Source organism: Drosophila mojavensis, unplaced genomic scaffold (genome assembly GCF_018153725.1).
Source record: "Drosophila mojavensis isolate 15081-1352.22 unplaced genomic scaffold, ASM1815372v1 contig_16, whole genome shotgun sequence".
Lineage (NCBI taxonomy): Eukaryota > Metazoa > Arthropoda > Insecta > Diptera > Drosophilidae > Drosophila > Drosophila mojavensis.
The window spans coordinates 9,643,261-9,668,286 of NW_025318693.1; the positions used below are offsets into that span (position 1 = coordinate 9,643,261).

General features: G+C 35.1%; 1 protein-coding gene across 2 annotated transcripts; it reads left to right on the forward strand.

The window, feature by feature from the left end:
* Nucleotides 1–18,708: 18,708 nt before the first annotated feature.
* On the forward strand, nucleotides 18,709–20,530 carry LOC6572864 (zinc finger protein 48). Of its 2 annotated transcripts, XM_044007472.1 has the most exons (4): nucleotides 18,709–19,233; nucleotides 19,486–19,541; nucleotides 19,603–20,245; nucleotides 20,316–20,530. In XM_044007472.1, exons 3-4 carry the CDS (start codon nucleotides 19,626–19,628, stop codon nucleotides 20,470–20,472), a joined length of 777 nt encoding a protein of 258 aa, XP_043863407.1. In that variant the 5' UTR covers nucleotides 18,709–19,233; nucleotides 19,486–19,541; nucleotides 19,603–19,625; the 3' UTR covers nucleotides 20,473–20,530. The 2 variants fall into 2 exon arrangements, with proteins under 2 accessions (XP_043863407.1, XP_001998969.1); XM_001998933.3 differs by lacking the exon at nucleotides 18,709–19,233 and having other exon boundaries at nucleotides 19,317–19,541.
* The last annotated feature ends 4,496 nt before the right edge of the window (nucleotides 20,531–25,026 follow it).

Consider the following 25,026-nt stretch of genomic DNA (forward strand, 5'->3'; position numbering starts at 1 on the left):
GCAGCGCAGCGCAACGCAGTCGGCACTCGGCCGTGTTGCAAGTTGCTCGTACAACGGCGCCCCGCATTCTGGCCCACATACATATATATACACATGCATACATAGAGACAGACATGTATGTCGGCCACTGTTGGCATTGGTGTTGGTGTTGGCTTAGTGCCACGCAACTACAGGGCACTTTACAGTTGCACTTTACATAGCAGCAGCAGCAGCAACAGTAAGGCCTGCTCTCTCACTCTCCCCTTCTCTCTTTGTCGTGCTCTCTCTGTCTGGTTTGCGCTCTCTGGCGCCTTGCATTTCGCCGGCTCTTATCAGTGCTGCAATTAACAGAGCTCTGTTAAGGCGGCTGGCGGTCTGTTTGCTGCCGGCTTCGGCATTGAATCGTTTATTATATAAAAGTACAAGGACATTTTTATGTGCTAATACATATATATAGATATAGATGTAGATGTATATAAATATAGAGAAATATATATAAAGCTGTGGCACGTCTTCAATTGCTGCGTGCGCGCGTGGCAAAAGTGTTGGGCAAACAGGCAAAAGGAAGCAGTCGCTTAACGGCTTAGCAACAATGCAACACAGCAGCAGCAGGAACAGGAGTAGCAGGAGCAGCAGCCTAGGGACTTCAGTTGAATCAATTGATTTAATGTGTTTGCAACACTAAATTGCTCAATGCTCAACTACTAAGTACACGTGCCACTATCAAGGTTAAAGGAGCATTTTCGCAATCAATACTCGATGTGTCTCCGTGTCGCTTTTCATTAATTCAAATGCAAATGGGCAACGGGTGGGCGCTCTTGATTACACCTAAGCTCCACGTATTTACAGGGTCCCAGTCTATAATTAGATATAAAGGCAAATAGACGCAATGGGAACAATAGCAGCAGCGGTCACCCGGCTTGTTGCCAACTGGGCGACTTTAACAGTGCGCTGTTAAGACGCTGCTGTTAAGTGTACGGCACGTGTTTCTCTCACGCCACTCAACACACGCACACAAAGGCGCGCCTTCTTTTGATTTTGTTTTGATTAATAGCTTCGTTGCTGCTTATCAGCCAGCACGCACACACACACACACATACACATACGCAATATCAATAGGAAATGCAACAGTGTCACGTGGCCGGCATTCTGTAGTCACACTCTCCCTCGATGTCGCGCTCTCTCTCTCTCTCTCTGTAAACTCGTGACCGCTCTGTTTACAACAACAGTGCACTCTACTCAGACTTGGCCACGGTTAACTTTTTGGCGCCCTGCAGTATGCAAGCGAAAGCGCTGTTCGGCACATCGAACATGTTCGTGTTCGCAACGCTAGCCATCTCGCTCACACATTGCCCCGCCATCGCACTATGGGGAAAAATCCAAATTATCGGGTATTAATTAATAACTTAAAAACTAAGCCAGATTTTTTGATCCGGTTTTTGTATTATTAATATGTATACCATCAGAAATATATTTTAGAAAAATGGGCGTGTCACCGCCCACCCAAAAAAAATTTATTAAAATTTTGTATTAAAAATTTTTTTTTTTTTTTAAGAATTTTGCTTGTTCATACTTTAAAATAATAATTTTAATTGAAAACAATCGAACTTTCATAAAATCGAAATTAGTTTTCTTCAGTTTCGAGTTCCAAATCAGCCAGAAATATTGATCCGCTAAAAAAATTCGGGTTCTTCAACTGATTTAATTGTGCCTTCAACTTTACATAATACAATACGTACAACTTCATTAGACAGCGACCTTTATGCTTTCAAACTCTTTTCTAAAGATTTGCCGAAGAAATAATCTGATCAGATGTATCCATTGTTAAAAACCATCAGCGAAATTATGGATTCTGCTCTCATGCTCTCATGCATGATGAAATTAGTCTGATTTATAGACCTGGTTGGGCAAATCAGACGCTTCCTTACCAAAAAAGCCTACAGGATGAACAGTACTTTCCATAATCTGCCTCAAATGAACAATTATTTTTATAAACATTTGCTGTCATAGGCAGTCATTCATAGTTGTCAGCTAGTTTTTGTTCCTGCTGCATTTCTTCCATTTGTAATTTATATTTTGGCAAAAAAAGCGGCTTTTGCTTTTTTAATATCATTTATAAGTTGAATCAATATTAGTCTTATTTAGTTTCAAAATCACAATTACTATTTCTTGGTTAGAGTTGCCTTTTTCATTGAGCCAAATATCACACAGGTCAGCTCATAGTCACCTGCTAAAAATTGATTTGCGCCGGTTGTGCGCAAAAGTGCACATTGAGACAAAGGCACTAAGATCCCAATTGATTACTCTATAACATGCAATTGGAATTACACTGGTGCGCCCTGGTGGCTGTTTTATATGTCTTTGCAAAGTTTAATTTTATTTACAAGAAATGAAATTTGACAACATTTGCTAATTATACAATAAATGATTAAAATAAGTTCAAACATCAATTGGTTTTTAAGCCAACGCATAGTAGAAGCCCTAAAAATTCATATCCTTTTTAAATTTCTCAAAAATAATGTCTGGTCATTGAATAACGATGATTTGAAAATCGGCTAACACAAATTGTAAGCTGAAGGCAAATGCTTTTCGAAGATAACAGCTGACTTTAACAGCTGTTAGGCTTAACAGTGGACTGTTATTCAACATTTTGGGTACAGTACCTTAAAGTTTGGAGTTTTATTAAGATGTTAACATAAAAAAATTATAAATTTTCATACTTCGCAAAAATGACTAAATACCCGAAAAACGGCAAAATTCCCCATAGTGCATCGGTGCAAAGAAATAAGGACAAAACATTCGCAGCGGCATACAACAAAAAATAAATTCTTACATAAGTCGGGAACTCCACCTACAAGACTTCAGTTAATTTATATATGCAGCTACATATTTACACATGTGCATTTATACATATGCGTATATGTGTGTGTGTATATAGCTGGCCGATCGGGCAACGAATGAAATGTGCGTATTACTCGTTGTATGCGTGCTCGTTTTAATTGCCAGGCGTTGTCTTCAAATCCATTTATGTTGCATGTATTTTTTGGGGCAGGTCGGTGATTCCTCTTCATTTTTCATCTTTATTATCCGAGGGCGGAATAGATTCTGAATGCAATTTTTCCACTTATATAAATGATATGGCTTATTTCTTTATTCTTTATATTAATTCCTTGCTCTTAAATAGTTAAATATAAAAATAATAAATTTAACATATAACAAGCCGGCATATATGTATTTTACAGTTGATTTAAGGCTATTTAATTTAAAGTTAAATATATATATAAAATATGGTTTTTCAAAATTATAAAAACATAAAAATATGTTCTTATTAAGGTAGAAATAAATACATTTAAAATTTAATTCAAGTCAAAGTTTCTAAAAATTTTGTTTATTAAAAATTTTTAACTTCTATCTCATAAATAAATATTAATTTGGCTTTATTTTAATTTAAAAATATTTTTTAAAATGCATTTTTAAATTTTAAAATTAAATTAAAGTCAAAGTCTATAAATATATGCCTTTATATTTTAAGTATAATTTTAATTATTATTTATTTTTGCTTTATGTGTCTATTATTTTGTCATAGAAAAGATGTAATTTCCTTTATATATATTTTTCATTTAACGAGGTTTCTGCTATCATTATAAGCTGTCAGTTATGGTAAAAGAAAACTCATAAAACATAAAGGAACAACAAAAGATTAAAGATGATATACATATAGATCACATAGAAGTTGACGGATTTCGAGCAGTTACCTTGTTCTTAGCAGTCTTCCCTAATGTGTAATCTATATAGCATTTAGATCGTATCTTAAGGCTAAGATTGTCAAGCAAAAAAAAATAAATGTATATATTTACTGCTTAATTATTGATACTCAAAATATATTTTTTGTTTTCTTATTCATTTGTAAAGGTGGTCTATGTCTGGGAAATTTTGTGTAAGTTAAAGTTAAGCTAAGGACAAATTTCCTTAATTATTTTATTTCAAATTTGTATTTATATTAAAAAATTAAAATTTGTAAATGACAAAAATAACCATTAAGTTAAAGAGAATGTTTCTTAATAGTAATTTTGTAATATTTATTATACATATGCATACTTTTTTATAGGTGATGTTTAATTTAAAAAAAAAAACAAAAATAAAAAAATAAAAAAAAATAAAAAAATTAGTTTTTCCTTTGAATTTTGCATTTTCCGATTTATTATAATAACTGTTTGACTCTGCTTAAAACCCTTAAACTTTAAATATTGATTTTATTTAAAGCATTAAGCAATGTTAAATGCTATAAAAATTTAGTTGAATTTTTAGTAAAATATTATATTTATGAATATTTATTATTTAACCTAATAAACTGAATTGCTGCCAGCAAATTTGAATCGCATTGAGCTCAAACCGGGTTGGCAGCTCGGGCCAGTGCCAAACTCCTCCTCTTGCAACATGTTTGACGTAAACTTCCCCTGCAGTGGGCTCCCTACAGATTTGGTTTTTACTCCGCTACCTTTGGCCATTGCCATGACTCTTGTTGTTGTGGTACATGTCACCTACATACACATAGACATACACACATATACATACACACGCATACAGACAAGCAGCGCACGACGGATGCGTGCGTCGTTTACATAGGCTCCATTTAGACGGGTAGCCAACCAACGACGGGCTTCCATGTCGCCTACATGGTTCTGGTATATAGGTTGAAGGGGCAGGGCAGGCAGGGCGGGCGGTGCTGCTCGTCGTCTCATTCGTCGGCCGTCGGCCGTTGGCTGTGGCCCGCGCCCACATCCTGGCCCCGATTTGGCAATACAATGTTGCTCGTTTTAGCCGAGCCGGGCTTCGGTAAGCTTTAAGCCCCGGCCCCGGACCCAGCCCCGGCCAGGCGAAGGCGCAGCGGTTGGGGGCGTGGCGAAAATTTACAAAAAATATTCCCAACCAAAAATACGTTTAAAACACTTTTGGCTTTATATTCAATTTATTTATTTTTTTTATTTTTGTATTATTGTTCTTGTATTTTACCAATTGTTGAGCTTGCTGGTTGCATAAATTTTAATCTTAATTAAATGTCATTTTAATATCAATTTAAATTCCCTATTTATGCACTCGGCTCTATAGAAAATGCTTTAAAAAATAAAAATAAAAGCGAGAGAGCTGCATTAGTTAATGCAATTGACAAAAACTAATTTAGCTGAAATGTTTTATTGTTTGCTTACAAATTGTGCGTCAGCTTTTCATCATCATCAGCATTTCAGTTAGAACTTGGCTAAAAAACAAAAACGTTTTTGCCAACTTCAGCTGCAGCGTCAGCTTCAGCTCGCTGGATCTTTGATGTTTTCTGTGTGTTTACAACTGAGCAGCTAAAATTTTCCAGCTGAAGCATTTCATGCATTCCCATTACAGCTGGCGACAGTCAAATGAATCGCATGTGTGTGTGTGTGAGCGGGCGAGTGTGGATGCCTGTGTGTGTGTGTGTGTGTTTGTGTTTCTATCTTCTTGATGAAAATGCCAAATGGTTTGTGTCTCTTTATGGGAATTGTTGTTGTTTGTTGTTCTCTAGGTTTTTAGTTTGAGCAGCTGCATATTTAGCCAGCAGATAAGCAGCCGCATTATACTTAGCAGCCAGATATATGTATGTGTATGCATGCGTATGTGTGTGCATGCATGAGGCAAAGAAAAGCGCTCTAGTTTTCTGAAAGGAATTAGAAAATTCGCACACGTCAAATGATACAATGCAAAAACAAGTAAATTATTTAAAAGATTTTCGCTGATGCGTGCTGCATACAAAGCATCAATGCTTGAAGCACTCGATATCTTCTATTAAACTTTCTTACGGATTATCTCCCAAGATATTTTTTTATAATGCTAAAAATATATTTAATTTTAAAAATATTAATATATGATAGTATAAGCAGACGAGAACAATAATTAAAATATATAAAAATATGAATATATATAAATACTATTTTATTACCGGTATATATTCGAGAAATGTTGAAGAACTTTTTTTAACTTAACGTTAAGGTAGAATATTATTAACAATATCTCTCTCTTTGTCTCCCTCCCTCTTTCTCTTCTTCACTCTGTCTCTATCTCTCTCTCTCTCTCTCTCTCTCTCTCTCTCTCTCTCTCTCTCTCTCTCTCTCTCTCTCTCTGTCTGGGACTACCTCCCACCTGGAGAGTGGGTGCTACTTCGCTTTGACCTTCACGGTTCGTGCTCAATGCTCCTGCTGGCAGACTAGCATAGCATAGCTATACCTTTTCGTCGAAATCAAAAGCTATTTTAAAGCTTTTTTTTTCAATTTTCCTCACTTTGGTGTTTACTTTGACCTAACCAATAGTTACTTTCAGGTCAGTGCTTTCTTCTATCTACTTCAAAGAGAAATTGTGCACAGCGTCCTCTACAGCACTTTAATAGATAATAACTATAGCAGGATACGGCAATTTTAACCAAATTGAAAGTAACTATGTTCAAGACATTTTTCTGTCAAAGAGGCGTTATTATATAATAGGCGTTAATTATATATAATAATAATAATTTTATTATTTTATATTAACAGTTCAGTACACTCAATTATGTATTTATTTACTTATTTTATTTATTTTTTTCTTTTTATACCCTGAACCCATTGAAAATGGGAAATCAGGGTATAATGGTTTTGTGAAAAAGTATGTAACGGGCAGAAGGAGGCGTGGCAGACCCCACAAAGTATATATATTCTTGATCAGCGCGATGAGCTGAGTCGATATAGCCCTGTCCGTCTGTCCGTCCGTCCGTCCGTCCGTCCGTCCGTCCGTCCGTCCGTCCGTATGAGTGCGTCGATCTCAGAAGTTATAAGAGCTAGAGAGCTGAAATTTGGCATGCATACTTGTGTGTACCATACGCAGTACGAGTTTGCTTTATTTTTTCGATAAATCGTCCGATAACTTTTTTATCGAGAATAATCGAAAAATTGATTTTGTTTTTTTAGGCTAATTTGAACACTTTTAGACCTGGAGTCTTCAAATTTGCGTTGTATATAAAGACAATCGATACAAAGATTTTGTCATTTACAGATTTTGGATACCACGCCCCCTTTCCCCCCAATTTACAAAAAACGCATTTCAGGTACTAGAGACTTGTGCTTTGGAATGTACACACATATTCACCATATGATTACGTTCTAAAAGTTTCATTAAGATCGTATGTCTACAAAAGAAATTATTCAACAAAGAAATTCTCATTATATTGCCCACACTGCAGCGCAGCCCAAGCGCAGTCGCTGCTTACTGCGCAGTTAGCTGAGCACGGGCTTATGCGTGCGTGTGGATGCATGTGCATAAAAGAAGTGCAGAATGATTATAATATCAGCTTAGAGGGTTCAGGGTATCTCCTAGTCGAGCAGTCTCGACTGGAGCCTTCTTACTTGTTATTTATTTATTTTATTTTATTTTATTTTTTTTTTGCATATAGCCTTAAATTTTATTTAAAGCAAAACTAATTATAAAATTTCACAGTAAGCTGAATTTTCCACACATTTTTCTTAGAATTTTGCAAGCATTGTCAACGCGCTGCTCCAATGCCCAGACGCGCCTCATTAACCGCTAGCACAGTGTTGGCCAAGGCTCTCTACTCTCGAATCTCCACTCTCGACTTACGAGTCTCCACTCACCACTCTTCACTCTTGACTCGCGACTCTCCACTCTCCATGGCATTCGCTGTTGAACATATTTTAAGCGCAGCTCATCCTGTTAGCAGAAAGCCACTTAGACCAGCTCAAAGGAAGACAATGGCACAGGATACTGGAGCAGGGATCAGAATGCCAAAGCAGCAGGAAGTGCAATAGTTGCAAAAAGTTTTTGCGTAATTTTAATTATGCGCCGCTTATAAATTCAATTGCATTTAACAATTACAAACAGCAAAGTTTTCAGCTCAACTATTTTGAGGGGATTAGTGGGCCGAGCCAGAAATGAGAAATTAATCCGACAGCTTCAAGGACAACGGGCAAACAGCCAAATGGCTTGTTAAACAGAACTTGAATTGAGAGCGAGCAGAACTGGATTTTCGGGAATTCGGAATTTCCTGGAGCCCTTGAGTTAATGATGGCATTGACATTGGGCGGCAACGGTTCCGCAATTAATTATTCATAATGCACTCGAATGAAGTGTACGAACTGAAAGGCTTTTCACCCAGCCAAAAGGAAAGCCTTTCACTTGCTTCACAAAAATCTTGGCCAGCACGAAAAATTCAAATGCATGTCTGGCAGCCGCAAGGCACACGGCATACGGCAAACGACACAAAAGCAGCTGAGCAAAGGAAAAATAGAAAATTGGTAGAACTTTCACCGGGCGCTGTTGGCCCTGTTAACAACAGACAGAAATTGAAAATCGTGCGCAAAATTATAAAATATTAATCGTAGACGCATTGTATTTGAATTAACTCGACTCGACTTTTTCGGCTAATACACACATATATCCGATTTCATTCGGTCGTCGGCGACGTGTTCAAGTTGAGCCAAACAGGTAAATGAGATTTGGCCAGGGGGAAAATGGAAAATGGCAAAGAAATCCTATCGAAAAGAAAAACTAATTTCATGAAAATTGCTTCAGCTGTGAAATAATTTTCCTACAGCCCAAAGGCAACAATCGTCCAGCAATTGGCAGCTTGTTATCGCCCACGAGTTGAGCATGGCTTGGCTGGATTCTAACCCTCGGGGTTTATAGTTTTAGTTTTACCAGCTTCATCGCTTCTGTTTTCGTTTTTTTGGTATCAACTGTGAACACTTTTTTTTTCTCAAATTAGATGTTTATAAAAATGTGTGTGCATTAGCTTGGCTGCAAACTTTTTCAATTGTTGGCCAAGACAAATGTTAAGGTAAGAAAATTGTAAACGAAGTTTAGACGGCTGAGCGGAAGTCTGTGAGATTAGGAAATAAGTTAAAGAGACTTTGCAGAAAGGAATAAGGAGCCTAACATATTTGATAAAGTTTGAATGAATGATTGATTGAGGGAACGACTATCAAGTAAAGTAAACAGCTGTTAAGAATTGAGTGAGTGTCAAACAGATTCATCGATTGACTGATTGATTGAATAATGAGCATGAGTGATAGATAGATTGATTAAAGTACTAAACTGATTGACAGACAATAAAGACGATACAAATTAATGATTAATGAACTGACTTATATGATTGATCATTGAAATATATAATTGATGAGACGAAATCACCATTAAATTTATTAATTGATTGAAATATATAATTGATGGCTGACTTACCGTAAAATTGACTGTCTGACTGATTGAGTGATTGACTGACTGACAAACTTGTTAAATACCTACTCAAACGCTGATGGTTGAATATGATTGAAGAACTAAGTGCAGTCAATGTCTGGCTATATGAATGATTGACTAAGCATCAGATTGACTGACCAAGTTTTTGAATGAATTGAATGAATGATGGACTAAAGCAGCGACTAACAGTTTCATTGATTGACTAATGATTGATTGACTGATTAATGATTGACATCCTTTCTAATCTTAAAGAGATTCGTATACATCAGTTATTTTCCTTGAGAGTGCTCTTAAATTAAATAAAATTTCATTAAGAGCATCACAATGCATTGAAAACACGAGAGTGAGAGAAAGAGAGACAGAGAGGCATAGAGAGAAAGAGAGAGAGCGACGCTAAATACAAATGCATTTTGAACAGCTGCGGCCAAAAGGCATCTTCAACTTCGGCCTTTGAATGTTAAACGGAAATTGTGGAAATTTCCAGAGTTAGCTTTCCATTGAAAAGTTGTGAGAAAACTGCATGCATAAGCAGTGCAGACATTTAATTTCTCATTAAACTGCAAGGCAGGACACGTGGCAGGACAACGCGGCTGTGGCAGCCGCAAGTCTGACGGCGTCAATTGTAAAATATGAAAATATGCAATTATAATTTACAGTTTCTTTCCTCGGCTCTTTGGGTTTGCGATCTAGCTTGCCACATAAATTGCGGAAGCTGGTGCAGCCGCTGGGGCAACTTTGTGCCTGCCATTAAAACGAAAAAAAAAAAAAAACCAAAATAAAAAGCGATACGTCCAAAAACTTTGATGCTTAAGACGTAGCACAGTGCCTGCTAATCCCGGACGTAGCTGTAGCAGCAACAGCTACGCGCCAAGCACTTAACAATTAACTTGACTTGCACCTGCCGCAGCACGTTGCATATCCGCCGCCTGCCATCCCCTTTGCCTTGCAAACACAAACATAACACGCAGGAGAACTGACACGTCGCGTAATTTATGTTAAGCGTCGCATTTTTATGTTCAAACAAGCGAAGAAGCTGCTTATAATACAAGCAGCCGCCAAGCACCGCCCGGCACCACCGCCAACCGCACCACAGCCACCAGCTCGACACATTCTCAACTGCATTCTCATATCTGAGTCTTCGGTGCAGGCAAGAAGTTAATTGAAACACACGCAAGAATGAAAACTGACAGAGCTGTCAGCGAGCTCGAATTGAGTTGTTTATGCGCTCACATATCATGATCTAGCCATAAATCATGGTTGATTAAAAAAATGTGTACGAATGAAAAAATAAAACAAAAATGTGGCACAATTTTGTCTTTATTAAATCTCAACAAAGCTGTAAAGCGTCAAAGATCATGTGCAATGAGAATTGCGCTGGAAAGTATGCTACAATTATTTGTGCAAGGTCCATTGTATACTAATTAAAGGAAAATAAGAAAAAATAATAATAATAAGAAAAAGAATAAGAAGAAATAATTAAAATAAAATACAAAAACAATAATTAATTTGATTTAAATTACGGCATTTTTTAAATGTTTATTAAAGACATACGGGGTAGTGAGCTTATTACCTAATAATTTTTCCCATTTGGATGCGCCGCTTAACTTAAGTTAGCTGTCGCAAAATGACATTTTACAAAGTGAAAAAAAAAAACTATTTTAAAAGAAAAAAAAATTGTTTTATTTGTTTGTATAAGGTTTTTTTTCATATCTAACATTTATAAAAATTTATAATTTAAATATATATATTTTATTATTTTTTAATCCAAGTATTCTTAAACACTTTTACCACAATATCATAACAATTATAATTAATTAACTATACTCAAATTTCTTATATCCTAATATTCCTATAAATTTCCTTATATTTTCCAATATCTCATAACATTTGCGCATAAACAAAATCCACAAAATATAAAGCAAAAAGAGTGAGTGATATGGCAAAACTGCCTCGACTGCAGTTGCAATCTCTTACTATATATCTTAATCCATATTCGCTTTCAAAAAAATATATGGAAGTGGAAGCTACGCCAAAGTCGAAGTGAAATTTAAAAAACGAAAACAGGAATTTTAATTGAGCAAGCGTACGCAGCAACAACATCAATAATAATTATGTAAAAATAATAAATAAATACATGCATGTATGTATATAAATGTGAAATGGAATGAAAAAAAAAATCAGCGCAATTGCAGCAATCGCTGTATCGCATTTATTAAATTAACAACAATATTATGGCCACATTGCGAATTGTTGTTGACCAATTATGGCGACAAAGTGTCTTCATTAAATTATAAATTCATGAGCTTAACGTAATTTGCATGCCAATGCACTTTATGAAGTACTTTGAGCCATTAAAATGGATAAAAAAAAAATAAGAAAAAACCTCATTTAAATCGCAAACAAAATACATACATAAGAAAGAGAAGCTAACTATGGCAAGTCGATGTTTTAATACTCTAGCTATAGCAGGTAAACATGGATGCTCACTGAAATATTCTGGCTAGAAGACCAGGTAGCGTACTTAGCGATGACTCAGACGCCAACGGCCGACTGAACCTTGCCTAACTTGAAATGCATCTGAATTATAAATCTACCTTCCCGTAATCAACATATCCTGTGTTTGTTCTCTTTAAATTTTATATTTAATCATCATCTTAGATGAAGTTTTCTAAAATTTAGCTTGACACAAACCTGTAAATTTTTTTCCAATTTATTTTTCAAAATTTGTTTTTCAAAATGTGTCTATTTATCTGTAGTTACATCTGTAGTTCCATCTGAAGAACGAGAGCGTAATTTTTAAGTAGAAAGCGAAAAAAGTTCAGAAGCAGAGCGACGGAAATAATATAATTAAACACTAAATAAAGCCTCCTATATATTCTTGATATAAAAATAATGCTTTCATTCCCAACAAATCATTTATTACAATAGGTTTTCCTACAACAATCCAATCTAGACATTTTCAGAGGGAGCCCACATGGAGTTTGATCTAAAGGACACAAATGGAGGGGGGATATCAACCTCACAAAGCTGAAGAGTATATACATATATATTTATGTATGTATATATATGTGCATATGTACACACATTTAAAATTCTCATTATACACATTTGCTTACCAAATGATACCACCCTCTATCACCTCATACAAAGCGAGAAAATAATAATAAACAAAAATATTTAAAAAAAAAAAAAAAAAAAAAAAAACAACAACAACAACAACAACAAACCCAGAGAATCTGGTGTCCATAATTACAGATGGCCCGCGGCCTATTGACACTTGCGGCATGTAAATTAACAGTTATTATTATCGCGCGGCAGTGCAAACAAATGTGAGCAAATAGCAAACAATATGAGCAAAATGAACCAGGCTTAAAGTGGCAAATTGATAAATTGATAAATCGGCTCGCCTAACTGAGACCTCAATTGCCATTTTTTTCCTGTCACACCATAAATTATTTGCACGATAAGTTAGAGCGAGTGTGCAACAGATTTCCCGCAAACACACACACACAAACAGTTTATTGTGCATAGCCCAATGCATAGCTAAATGGCTAGAAACGAAAAAAAAAATTAAAACACATCAAAACATTGGTTACGCCTATTTTATTTATGGACCAAAATGTTCAAATCGAATATTTTTGCCCTGCAAAATTTGTTTGTATAAAGGCATTCCAGGCGCTGCAGTCGAGAATGAAATTATTAATTTGCATGTGTGATTATTTTTATTTAAATAAACACACTGACACACGCACACACACACAACAATCGCCGACTGGCCGATGAGAATTCATTTTTTAATACCCCACGGCTCTGAAAAGTATGCTACGACTTTGACTGTGCGTTGAGTCCATGCCTGTGCTATTTGTGAGCGTGCATGTGTGTCTGTGTGTGTAAATTAAATTTGCATGCATATTTCTTTACTATGAGCAATGCAATAAACAAACAAACACACACACACTCACACACACACACGCACGCACATCTATTTTTTATGCATGCGCTATTTTAATGCGTTTCCACTGAGCAACATTTGAAGCCATTTGCCAATGCTTCTATTCTGCGTAGAGCTCGAAGAAATACGAGAGAATGTAAATGAAAAACAAAAACAACACATCATAAGTTAATCCGTGTTCAATTGAAAAAGAATAGAGCTTTCAAATTTGTTAACATATTACGAATATATCATAAAAAGATTTAAATAAGTATAATAATAAAAATAAATATAATAAATGTTTTAAATAATTCTACTCAACACTGCTCATAAGTAACAGCAAAAACATTTTTTTATTCAAAAAAAAAAAATAATAAATAAATAAATAAATTTCTAAAACATCGAATCAATACGAATATAATTAATTTATAATATTAATATACTAACATTTTTTATATAAAATAATATTAAAATTAATATGTTTTTTATTTAGTATATTATAATTAATAAATTAAATTAAAAAAAAAAAAAACATAAATAAATAAATAAAGAATTCATTGACTTTCTTGCGTCCTGAATATCGATGCTATCAAGTGGAAACACTTTGCATTAATTCAACTGATTTTCAAATTATAATTTTGAGCTGTCATAATGCGCATATGAAGCGTTCGCTCTGCTGCGTTATTCAATTAATATTTATTTTCTTTTTGTTGCAGCTGTAAACATAATGATTGCAGTGTAAATTACCAGCGATTAACGCAACAAACACCCAAATGGCAATGGCCAATGCCAATGTATAAGTATATACATATATATATGTACATATGTATATATTGGATACGTGCACTCTATAAATTATTTGGCCAGCCATTGCCAAACGGCATACAAATGGCTGCCAAAGTACTGTTTGGCTAAAAACACAAACCAGCACAGCAAATAAACATTTGTCATGTTGCATGGCTGCTAAAAACTGGCAACGGGTCCGTTTTATGGACCAACAGCTTCCACTGAAAAGATAATGCAAGGACATGCGAGCGCTGTCATATTTCATACATAGACATATGGAATGCCAAATTGGCCAAAAACGAAACGAAATGAAGCTAAATACACATGGCTAAAACAAATAGCTAGCTTAAAGTTGAAGGTAAGGTTTAACAGCAGCATAAACAACATATCATGTGATTGTTTGTGACGACAAAAAGATATATAGAATATTTATAATATTATATATATATACATATACAGTATTTGTTGGTAAGTTTTTGGTTGTTTCAGTGAGACTAAGTCTATTCATATAGATATGCCAAGCTCATGACAGTGCTGCAACTAACTAAGACAAAAATTACCATATCAACAGCATTGATAACATGTACCCATGAAATTTTTATATATAAGAAAAACAACGAAATCTATTAAATATCTGCCAGTCTATTGCTTTGTCCGTTCGTTAATATGTATGTGTCTATATATACAAATTTAGGGATCTTGCAATCTCATAAAGAAATATCATAAAGTTTTGAAGTTCCATATATAGGTCTTTTCACACAGATCAATTAACGTTAGGGTTTTCCATTTCCATGAAATCGATAGAAATCAAACTCAAACTTCAGTCATTGATACAAAGATAGAAATCGAACTCTAACTTCAGTTATTGATAGACAGATAGAAGTCAAACTCAAAGTTTACCTATTGATAGAGTGTAAACAAACTCAGACTTCGTCTACTGTCTGATATATATTGCTCAGTTGAAGAGCTATAAACTTTATAAACTTTATAAACTTTATAGTATAAAGGCAGAATCTTTAAACTTGTATGCAACTATTTAGATACAACTTTCTCAGCATCTTCTAGTAGCTCGTCCACCTTCCCTTAAATATAAACTAATTTAAATAATATTTCAAATTATTGATCGATTCAAGTCAATATAAACATAATATTTAGCTACATGTCATATATAAGCAGTTGATTGCTATTGCTTTGCCTATGCTAATTGTAGTCCAAAGCAAATGAATATTTTGTACTATGCTATGCCTTTATTTTCAAATATGTGCTATGTGCATTAATTACAGCAAAGTGGTAAGCCTCAGACCTCGTAGTGCTGCTCGCTGCTCGACCGAGTCCAGCCAAATCACATAATCGCCCAGCCAGGCGACAAGCCCGTGAGGCTGAACTAGAGATGAGTGCGTGTCGTGAGTGACAGAGCTACTTGATATAAAACTAGATTGAATATTAAATATATATATATTATATTTAGATCTCTTCTTATACTACGGCATTCTATTCTAATATATTGATATTATTGATATAAAAAATAAATGTCTACTCGATACTCAAGTTAATTCCATATGTAAGATCTTTAATTTGGTAAATTAAATGATACATGAATACATTTTGGAGTTATTTCAATATTCATTTCATGCTCTTCAATAATGTCTCCTCTTTTCCCAAATTTCCAAAGTCAAACCAGTACTCTATAGCACTGCTATCATCAAGTTTTACAAAAATTAGATTCTTCCATGAATTTATTTTCGTTTCACTATAGCAAAATATCATCTGCTCATCTCTAGTTATATTCACGCTTTAATTTTTTAGACATTTTTTTCCCCTTCCATTCCAGCTTACATTCCAGCTTTATAGGGGGAATATTTATCGTGTCACGCTGAAGCAGCGCAGCACGTGCTCATCTCTAGCCATTCAGTTCACGCCGTTGCATGGTTTCGTGCCACACACGTCGCCAGAGGAAATGCAGTGCAAACTTTTGCGCAAATTAACAAATTTTCAAATCTACTCGCACAACAAAAATATGTTCTATTTGCCTATGTCGCAGTTTGTTGCTGTTTATGCTGCTACCTTAATAGGGGGCGGGAGGCTGGGAGTGGTCGGGGCATTGGGCACTCATGCCTGCATGGTCGAATTTTGTGGTCCAGCCGCAAATGCTACAAACAATTGTGTTTTTCTTTAGTAAATAACTCGACACAAGTTCGGACTTTGACACTTTTTTGTTGCATGGAATTGCGGCATGCAAATTTAATTTGCCAACGCCTGCAGGCAAACCGGATCGTTATCGTTTCGTTCCCCAAACTCACACACAAACACACACACACACTCAAAATTTGATTAAATTATACATTTATATACACACACACATACATATTCATTCGAATTTGCAGCATATTAAATCTGAATTTATTTTTTTCTTTTTCTTTTTTGTTTGCATTTTTTAAGTAATTTCTCAGATGTGAATTGCCGCAAATCTCGGGGCTCAGCTAAAGTAATTACATTTGAAATTGGCAAAGTCGAGTCAGCGAAGCAGTTTCTGTTGTTTTTCCCTTTTATCGAAATGGTTATTATGCCACCTTGGATTTATTGGCTCGTTTTTCCAATTGACAGTCAGACACGTCTGCCGTTCATACTTCATTTATATGTTGATGACAAAATTTGCAATGCAATCTTGGCCGCAGGCCTACTGGGAGACGCAACGAGACGCATTTATTGCGTATTTTCTAGCACCAAAACCAAACGTCATCTTAACGTGGCTTACGTTGTCACAGTCAGCCATGTTCAGTCCAAGCAGCAGCTGACTTTAAGAGCTGCCCGAAACGAGCTCCTTTCATAAGCCAACTGACATGCACGTATGCAAAACGCGTGTCTGACAATTGTTTGTGAAGGCAGCTAGAAAAAATATGAAATTAGTTTTTTAGTATTTCTATGTGACTTGAGGAATGCACTGTGAACGGAGGGATAGATGTGGCTATATGTACGTATATATAGGAGGATATTTATATGAAGGCAATGATGAGTAGAGGCAAGAATGCAATACAATTTCATAATATTTTAAAAATTGGTCTGAAAGTTGAACTGTATGCACTTATATAAAAATTGATAAAGTCGTGAAACTTAAAACTGAAGGGAAAGAACTAGGAAACTTCCACACCTATATAATTGAATTTTAATAAATAAAATTCATAAAAATTGAATAAAATACTAAAAATTTAACCAACAAGGAAAACTTGAAGTATAATTGAAAGGTCTTGGAAATTTCCACATTCTCATAATTTAATTTTAATAAATGAATAAATAAATAAAAAAAAATACTAAAAATTTGATTAAGAAGCAAATCTTCGAACTTAATTCTAAGATTTAAAAATTTTCCACAACTACATAATTAATTTTAGTAAATAAATAAAATTAATTTAAAATATGAATAATAATACCAATTTTTATCAGAGTTTCGAGCAAAACTGTTATCCGTCGTGCAATGCATAATCAAATTAATTTAAAATTAAAAAAAAAAAAAACTACATTTATTATATAATAATAAGAGTAAGAGTTAATGAAAAATAATTCAATTTACAAAAGAAAAAATAATAATAATTTGTAGCTTCTAATTTTTGCTGAAAATTATTAAAAAATAAATATATATATAATTAATTAATTTTTTGTTTAAGCTTAATAGTATTAAAGTTATTTTTTTTATAATGTTTTTTAAGTTTTTTTATTTTATTTATTTTTTTTAAATTTTATTCTTACTGCTTTTCAAAATGTTAAATTGCTCCTAATTGTTAGATATCTTCATAGGCTAAAGTGCAAACCTACATATATGGAGTAAATACCCTACATAAAAATGTTGCTGTTAATTGTGCTGACCCACAACTCATTTGCGGCGCTTGTTTGCGCCTCACTGTCCGTGAATATTAAATGCAAAGCACAATTTGTGAAGCGAATGTCATTTGAGATGCTTTTTCATTATCAAAGACAGACAGTGAGACAAAACAAGAGAGTGAGAGAGAGAGACAGGGGGACTATTTTATAGTCAGCCCAAAAGTATGCAATAATTTTTTCTAGCTGCTGTCATAAAGTGCGCTGTTTTGTGCCAAGATTGCGCAATTTCAATGTACTTCAAATAGATTTTTAATAGTCCAACTGACAAACACTAAAGAAAGACAACAAACACACACAAATACACACACACATAAAGAGAGTGTAAATAGAGGAGCATCATTTCATTGGGCTGGCAGTTGTTGCTTTCATGTCAAGCCTTTGTTGACAGTCGAAAACATTTATGCGATTTTCTCGTTAGATGCACAGAGCAAATAAAAATTTATGAAATACACACACAGACACACAGAAAAATGCTTGCAATATACTGCCATAAAGCATTTAGCAAGAGATAAAAACAAATTTGAGTTTTGTGTAGTTTGAGCAAATTTTGCAATTGTCAAAATGAATTAATGTTTAACTGGTAAATTTGCTTTTGTTATCTGTTCGACTATGGAGCACATTTAAGGCCGATTGCATTTTAAATTACCCCAAGTAATTTGCTTGACCAACCACCAGCAGCAGCAGCAACAGCAACAACAACAATAAATGTGGGTAATAAAGTGGCAAATAAATGAAATAAAGCCATTTGCCGACCGGTTTCTTCCGGCTTTTATTACAAAACACACTCCGAACTCCAAATAAAAGCGCATAAACTGCCAAACAATTGAGAATAGCTGAGAACAAGCTCTTTTAAGTGCTTACTGAAGACCAACACTGCAAACTACAATTCAATTTTCCGTTGTTTAAAGTCTTGCAGTAGCAGCTATCCCACAGTCCCACAGACCCCCTGTCCCAGCCCAGTCCCAGCTCCACACACACACATAGCTCATCCAGCACTCACCCAAGAAACTCTGGGCTCTAGGATTACAGGCGAATTGCAAACGTCTTTGCATGTCTCGCATACACACACCCACACATACACACACACACAGACACTCAGCAAACTAATTTTATTGTATACCACATTCATGAGCATTCAGATCGCCTCAGAGTCGCAGTCAAATTCACAATTCACTCCTCACCCAGCTCCTTTTACTCTGGCAATCGTGTGCAAAAATTTCTACAAAAAAATTGTTTAAGTGTTTCGTCTTAAGTGGCCTCATCTAGACCAGTTGAAGGCCCCGCTCAGCCAGCGGCTTTAAGCCAATGAACAGCAGGGCAAATCGAGTAAAATTCTGCACAGCTTTTTAACTTGAAGTATTCTTTTGTTTACATGGCTTAAATAGTGACGGTAAATAAAGGTAATTTAATTTAATTTAAAAATATATTTTTGACACATTTTGCAACACTACATTTCTTTAGAGAAACTTTCAGAATGAAATTGCATGCAGTTGGCAGTTTCTCGAATATTTCAAACAATAAAATCATAGCCGCTCAGTTGTCATAAGAATCAGCAGCTCAAGTAAATTATATCTACTTTGTGGTGTTTTTTCTCTCCTTTTTTTTCTGCAAATAAGTGTCAGACAATATAAAATGCCATACCTTTTTCGCAGTCTCTTCTCGAATCGCTATAATACAAAAGTGAAGAATTTCTATGAGAAATATGAAGGTAAAATAAGAATATACATATATTCAAATAGAATTCCATATCAAGTATTAAACATGTTCAGCTGTGTGTTTGGCTATACCGAACATGGCGCCTATGCCGCGACCGCCCGCCCTGCAGCCTCAGGGCAAGGCCTCGAGCCAAGCCTTCAAAATTGAGCACAAAGGCGCTGTCAAGAAGTTTCACTACGGCAACGGGGAGCCGAGCACCGATTGGCGCGCCGCCGATAATGTGCCCATTGTGGAGCGTCGTCGCATGGAGGAGGCCAGTGACATACAGCTGATGGATCTGGAATTGAATCCGAGTGGGGAGTTCAGCCATACCGTCTGGGAGGTGGAGCTGCCCGGCGAGGAGCTAGACATATTTGCCAATCAACAGCCAGCTAAGAGCGGAGTCACGCGGCTGGGCAGAATCAAGATGTTGACCAAGCTGAAGGGGCGGCGCAAGAAGGCGGACATTGCCAAGCGAGCCGAGCTGCTGGCGCAGAGCAAGCCACCGGCAAAGCCAGTCGAGCGGCCCAAGCCGGAGCTGCCCAAGAAGCCAGCAGATCGACGTCGCCTCAAGCAGCCGGGCGAGCAATTCCTCTGCGGCGATTGCAACAAGAAGTTCGACCACTCATGGATGCTGGTGGCCCACAAACGCACCCACACGGGCGAGAAGCCCTTCGTCTGCCCTGAGCAGAATTGCCAGAAGAGCTTTGCTGATCGGTAAGGCAACTATCATATATGTATGTAAATCTATATCTGTATATATGTACGAATATTTCTTATGTCACAGCTCGAATTTGCGCTCGCATCAGCGCACCATGGGGCATCATTGCTGGAAGTTTCAGTGCGGACAATGCGGCAAATACTTCAGTCAGGAATGCTATCTAAAGCGACATTCCCTGGATGCCTGCCGCAAATATCTGTTATCGGTGAGACTGAAGAAATGATAAGTAAGGGTTAATTGAATGGACTAAAATGTGATATACTTTATAATATATATTATTTATATATTAATATATATAATTAATATTACATATATATTTAGATGTAACATCTACAACATCAAATATAAAAGCTTATCTAAGATTCGTAATGTTTCCCAAACAGATTCATCCATAATATATAATGGACTCTATAAACTATATTAATATTAAAATATGATTTTATCAAGTTTCTATTGTTAATCTAGGTTGGCTGGTGGCCATTTAAAAACCAGAAATTAGACTTTACTTTTCACAAATTTTTTAAGGAGCTGGATTCTGCTCTCAGATAGGTATTTCATCAAGCTAAAAAAAATAGGACAAAATTATAGATAAAATTTTGTATGAAGAATTTAAAGATTAATAATGCTAAATGATAGGAGCTGGACTCTAATATAAAATGAGTATTTCGTCAATCTTAAGTATATGCATAAAAACTTTCTGAGATAAAATGTTGTGTAAAGAAGATAAAGTTTTATAATGATATATCCAGATTAAGTCTCCAAAAATTAATATAACCAGATTAAGCCTCCAAAAGTTTTTCTCAAAAAATTACAAAACTTGACTCTTATATACTTAAATATTTAACCTTGTATGCAGCTTAAAAATGCCACCGCCTCTCAAAAAAAAAAAAAAAATCATAAATTGAAAGATAAGTAACCACGCCTGCGTGATGCTCCTTTGTGACTAACTGTATATACATAATTTAGATATATAGTGAATCCTATCGATACATATCGCATGTTACAGATGATATTCTTAACTCATATTTATAGTAATAGTATTATAAATCATAACTATATTACTCAAACACTCATTTATTTTTAACTTTTATATTTTCAACTTTATTCTTTATCTTATTTCTAAGTATCTATCTTTATACCGATTAATTCCTTATTTGCAATGCCATCTGCCGATAGCCCACAAATTCCTTCATATATTCTGCCATCTGTGGAAGTTGTGCTGCTTTGACACCTACTACAATATCGGCAAGCTGTTTAACATTTCAAAGAGAGTTGGCCAAGTTTTCGAGTGGCAGACACAATGCAATTTCGGCTCGATGCAACTAAATTGGCTCATTAGCAGACAAAGAGCCAATGCCTTGGCCAGCGAGAAGTAGACTTTCAGCCGAATGACCGAACTTTCAAGTGTTTTGCTCTAAATCAAACAAAAATGTGAGGGCGAAACTTTTGGCCATCCTTACACACACCCACACACACACACACATACACATGCACTGTCGCGCACACTTCTTTGGCACAATTAATGATCGGAAGGGAGTTTTTAGTGCTTCGATTGCGGTTAACCTCGGCCGCTGTGTAAACCCCACGCACTTGGCCACAATTTTGACGGCAGCAGCTGCACGGCCAAATGCAACGGTCGAAATGCAAACAGTTCGATGCCTGCTTTGCTACAGGGTCTATGACAATGACAGCAACAACAAGCAGTAAGAAGTTGTTAAGCGATGGTAGGCAAAGGCTTGATGCCCTGTAATTAGATGAAAATTTAGGGATTGAACGCAAATGTTAATGAAGTATAATTAGTTAAGGTGTTTTCATATTTAGAGTATTTTATAGTTAATTTAAAGAGAAGTGATTATGAACAATAACTTAACTAAATAATGTTTTTAAGATAATATAGAAATATAAATAAATAAATGTAAACAGCACTTCTTATAGATTGGACACACTCCACGTTTTCCGCAAATGTTGAATAGTTTCCATATTATTTGAGCTTTAATCCTATAATTTTGTTCTAATAAACTCTACCATATTCTATAAATAAAATATAAATAAATAATAATAATTATGGACTCAAATTAATATTAGCAAATATATAAATATATATATATTTTTTTTTAAGGTTCTCAAAAACATAGCCAAAAGTTGGAACAACAATCAAATGCGAATATCTTGCATCATTTTTCAAAAATAATTGCTAGATTCTTCATTCTTTATTTAAGTTGGCTGCCAAATTGATCTATAATGAATATTATAACTAGAGGAAGATGTATACTCTAATCATTGTAGAAAAAAATTAAAGAGTTAAGCTTGCTTTGTTCTTAAACTAGCTTTAACAAATATCGTAATACAAGAAATGTCTGCTTTTATACGAAAAGTAAAATTTATATTCGTAAAAATTTTTAATATTGGCGAGAAAGCTTCTTCATATATGTATATATAGAGCTGAGTATAGCATCTAATGAGGAACGGAGTATTGTTAGAATGAGCTCAGCAAAGTCTTAAAGATGTATTAGGAAAGCAAAATAACTATTTTAGCACTTAGGGGTTACGCAAAACGTACCAGTACTTTCGTATAAAAAAGTTATAAATTGAAATATTATGCATAGAGTTGACATATATAGTTGATTTACTATCCCAAGCTAAACCTTCTCCAAAGACACAAATCTTTAATGCAAATCAACAATCAATTTATTGATAGTCCACATTTATAAGCAAAAAAATCCAACGAACCCACCGTACTCATTATCTACAGAGTATTTCAAGATGAGACAGCATGGGTAATGCGTTAATTTATGGTCGCAAGATAAACAACGAGCAGACCAAAGCAATTGAACGTGAGCTGGATTCGTTGGTGGGCAATGGAGAGTGGGTGGTGGGCGGTAGGGGGAGGGTAGTGAGCAGGAGGCGACAAATGATTTAAAGGCTTTGGTCAAATATAAAACGTGTGTCCACTAAAACGCAATTACTTAAGAGTCACGACGAACAATGCCATGGCTCGACAAGTAGCCAATGGGCCAATATCTATTGCGGGCAATTGGCCAAAAAAAAAATAATAATAAAATAGAAAACGTTTTTCTTTTCTGTCTTTCCGTTTTGTTATTAAATATTTGATGCTGTCGAGACGCGCGACAGGCGTCACATAATAAAATTGTAAAACACGAAATTTTATTGAGCTGCGAGCGAGCGCACTTAAGTTTGGCAAGAACGTGGCCAAATGGCCGGCAAAGTGAATTTTTATGCCACCCAAAACGCAGCATGCGACACGTTGCATGCAGTAAGCAGCGGCAACTGGGGCAGCAGCCACTGAGCTCTGCAGCTGCGTCTGTGGCACAGCTCAGCTCAATGTTGGCCTGTGCCACGTTGTCAACGTATTTTTAAACTAATTTGCCAACTGGGAGCCTTTCATTTGGCCAAAATATAGCTATCTCTCTCTCTCTCTCTCTCTCTCCTCTCTCTCTGTCGCTTGCTCTCCCTCTGTTTTCGTTTTGGCATGCAGCTAGTTGAGCCGTAAATTATTTTAGCATTTCATTTTAAGGCTCGTAAGCTGGCCGAAGAGTTGCCCAAAAGTTGGCCAATTCAATTCAATTACAATTTGCATTCAAATTTTTTAGATACACCAGAGCGTGTATAAATAATTGAATAGGGGTATTCCCTAATTGCAGTTTATTTTAATATCATTGCAGTGAAACTGATAGCTGCTGAAACGAAGTGCCTAAGTGATTTAGTTAAACTAATGGAGACTTTGAGAAAAAGCTAGAGCAACGCTATCCAAAACGAACTCTTGGCACATTTACTTTGATCAAAAAATATTTTAAAATATATAAATAAAGATCTATATATATTTCGCTAAATAATTCCCATAGTTATACATAAATTGAAGTAATTAAATTATCAAAAATTTACAATAGTATTTATAAGGCCAATGAGCAAAGAGAAACAATGAGGTGCATATATATATATAGCACGACAATAATACAATTTATTAACTGTAAAAGGCTAATTCGTCTTTGCGTTTTGATTTTCTTCGCTAGCTGACATTCTAATAATACAATCGAGTCTCGATAATTTGTACCCTCAAAATCGAAAATTTCGATAAATCAATACAAATTCTATCTCTTTGAAAAAAATTGTTTTTCGATAATTTGAATTTCTGTGCAAATCGAAAAAAAATGATCGCATTGCCATTTCGAATTATCGGGACTCGACTGTATAACATAATAAGATACAAATAATGTCACTATACAAATCCTATACCAAATCTCTTATATTTACCTTCATAGAGAACAATTTTTACCACAGCAGCTTTTTACATTATGAAATCACTTGATTATAAGAGCATTTTATATAATTTGTCATGTAATATAAGTCAGCTGCAATTTGAAAATCATTTTTAAATTGCTTTCCGACTTGATTCACTTCAATGAAATTTAGTCAACTGAATTAAGTCAACTAACGAATAAAACTCCAGTTTGAGTCTTTAATTGCTGTTTACGTCTAATTCAAATTTTAAGTTTACGCTGATAAGCTCGGCACTCTGAAATAGCTCAAGACCTGCATTTGCTGAATCAACCTACAATGTATATTGCTTATATTGGCCTAGTCATACAAAAACTTTAAGTGCTGTTAGCAAAAAAAAAAAATAAAAATAAAAAAATGTATATTAATTTCAATTTTTGTATTATAAACCTAATTTGTTTTTATTTGTTTTAAGTTTTTTTCTGTTTTTCGATGTTTTTTTTTTTAATTTAGGCTGAATCAAATCCAAACTCAAACTTGA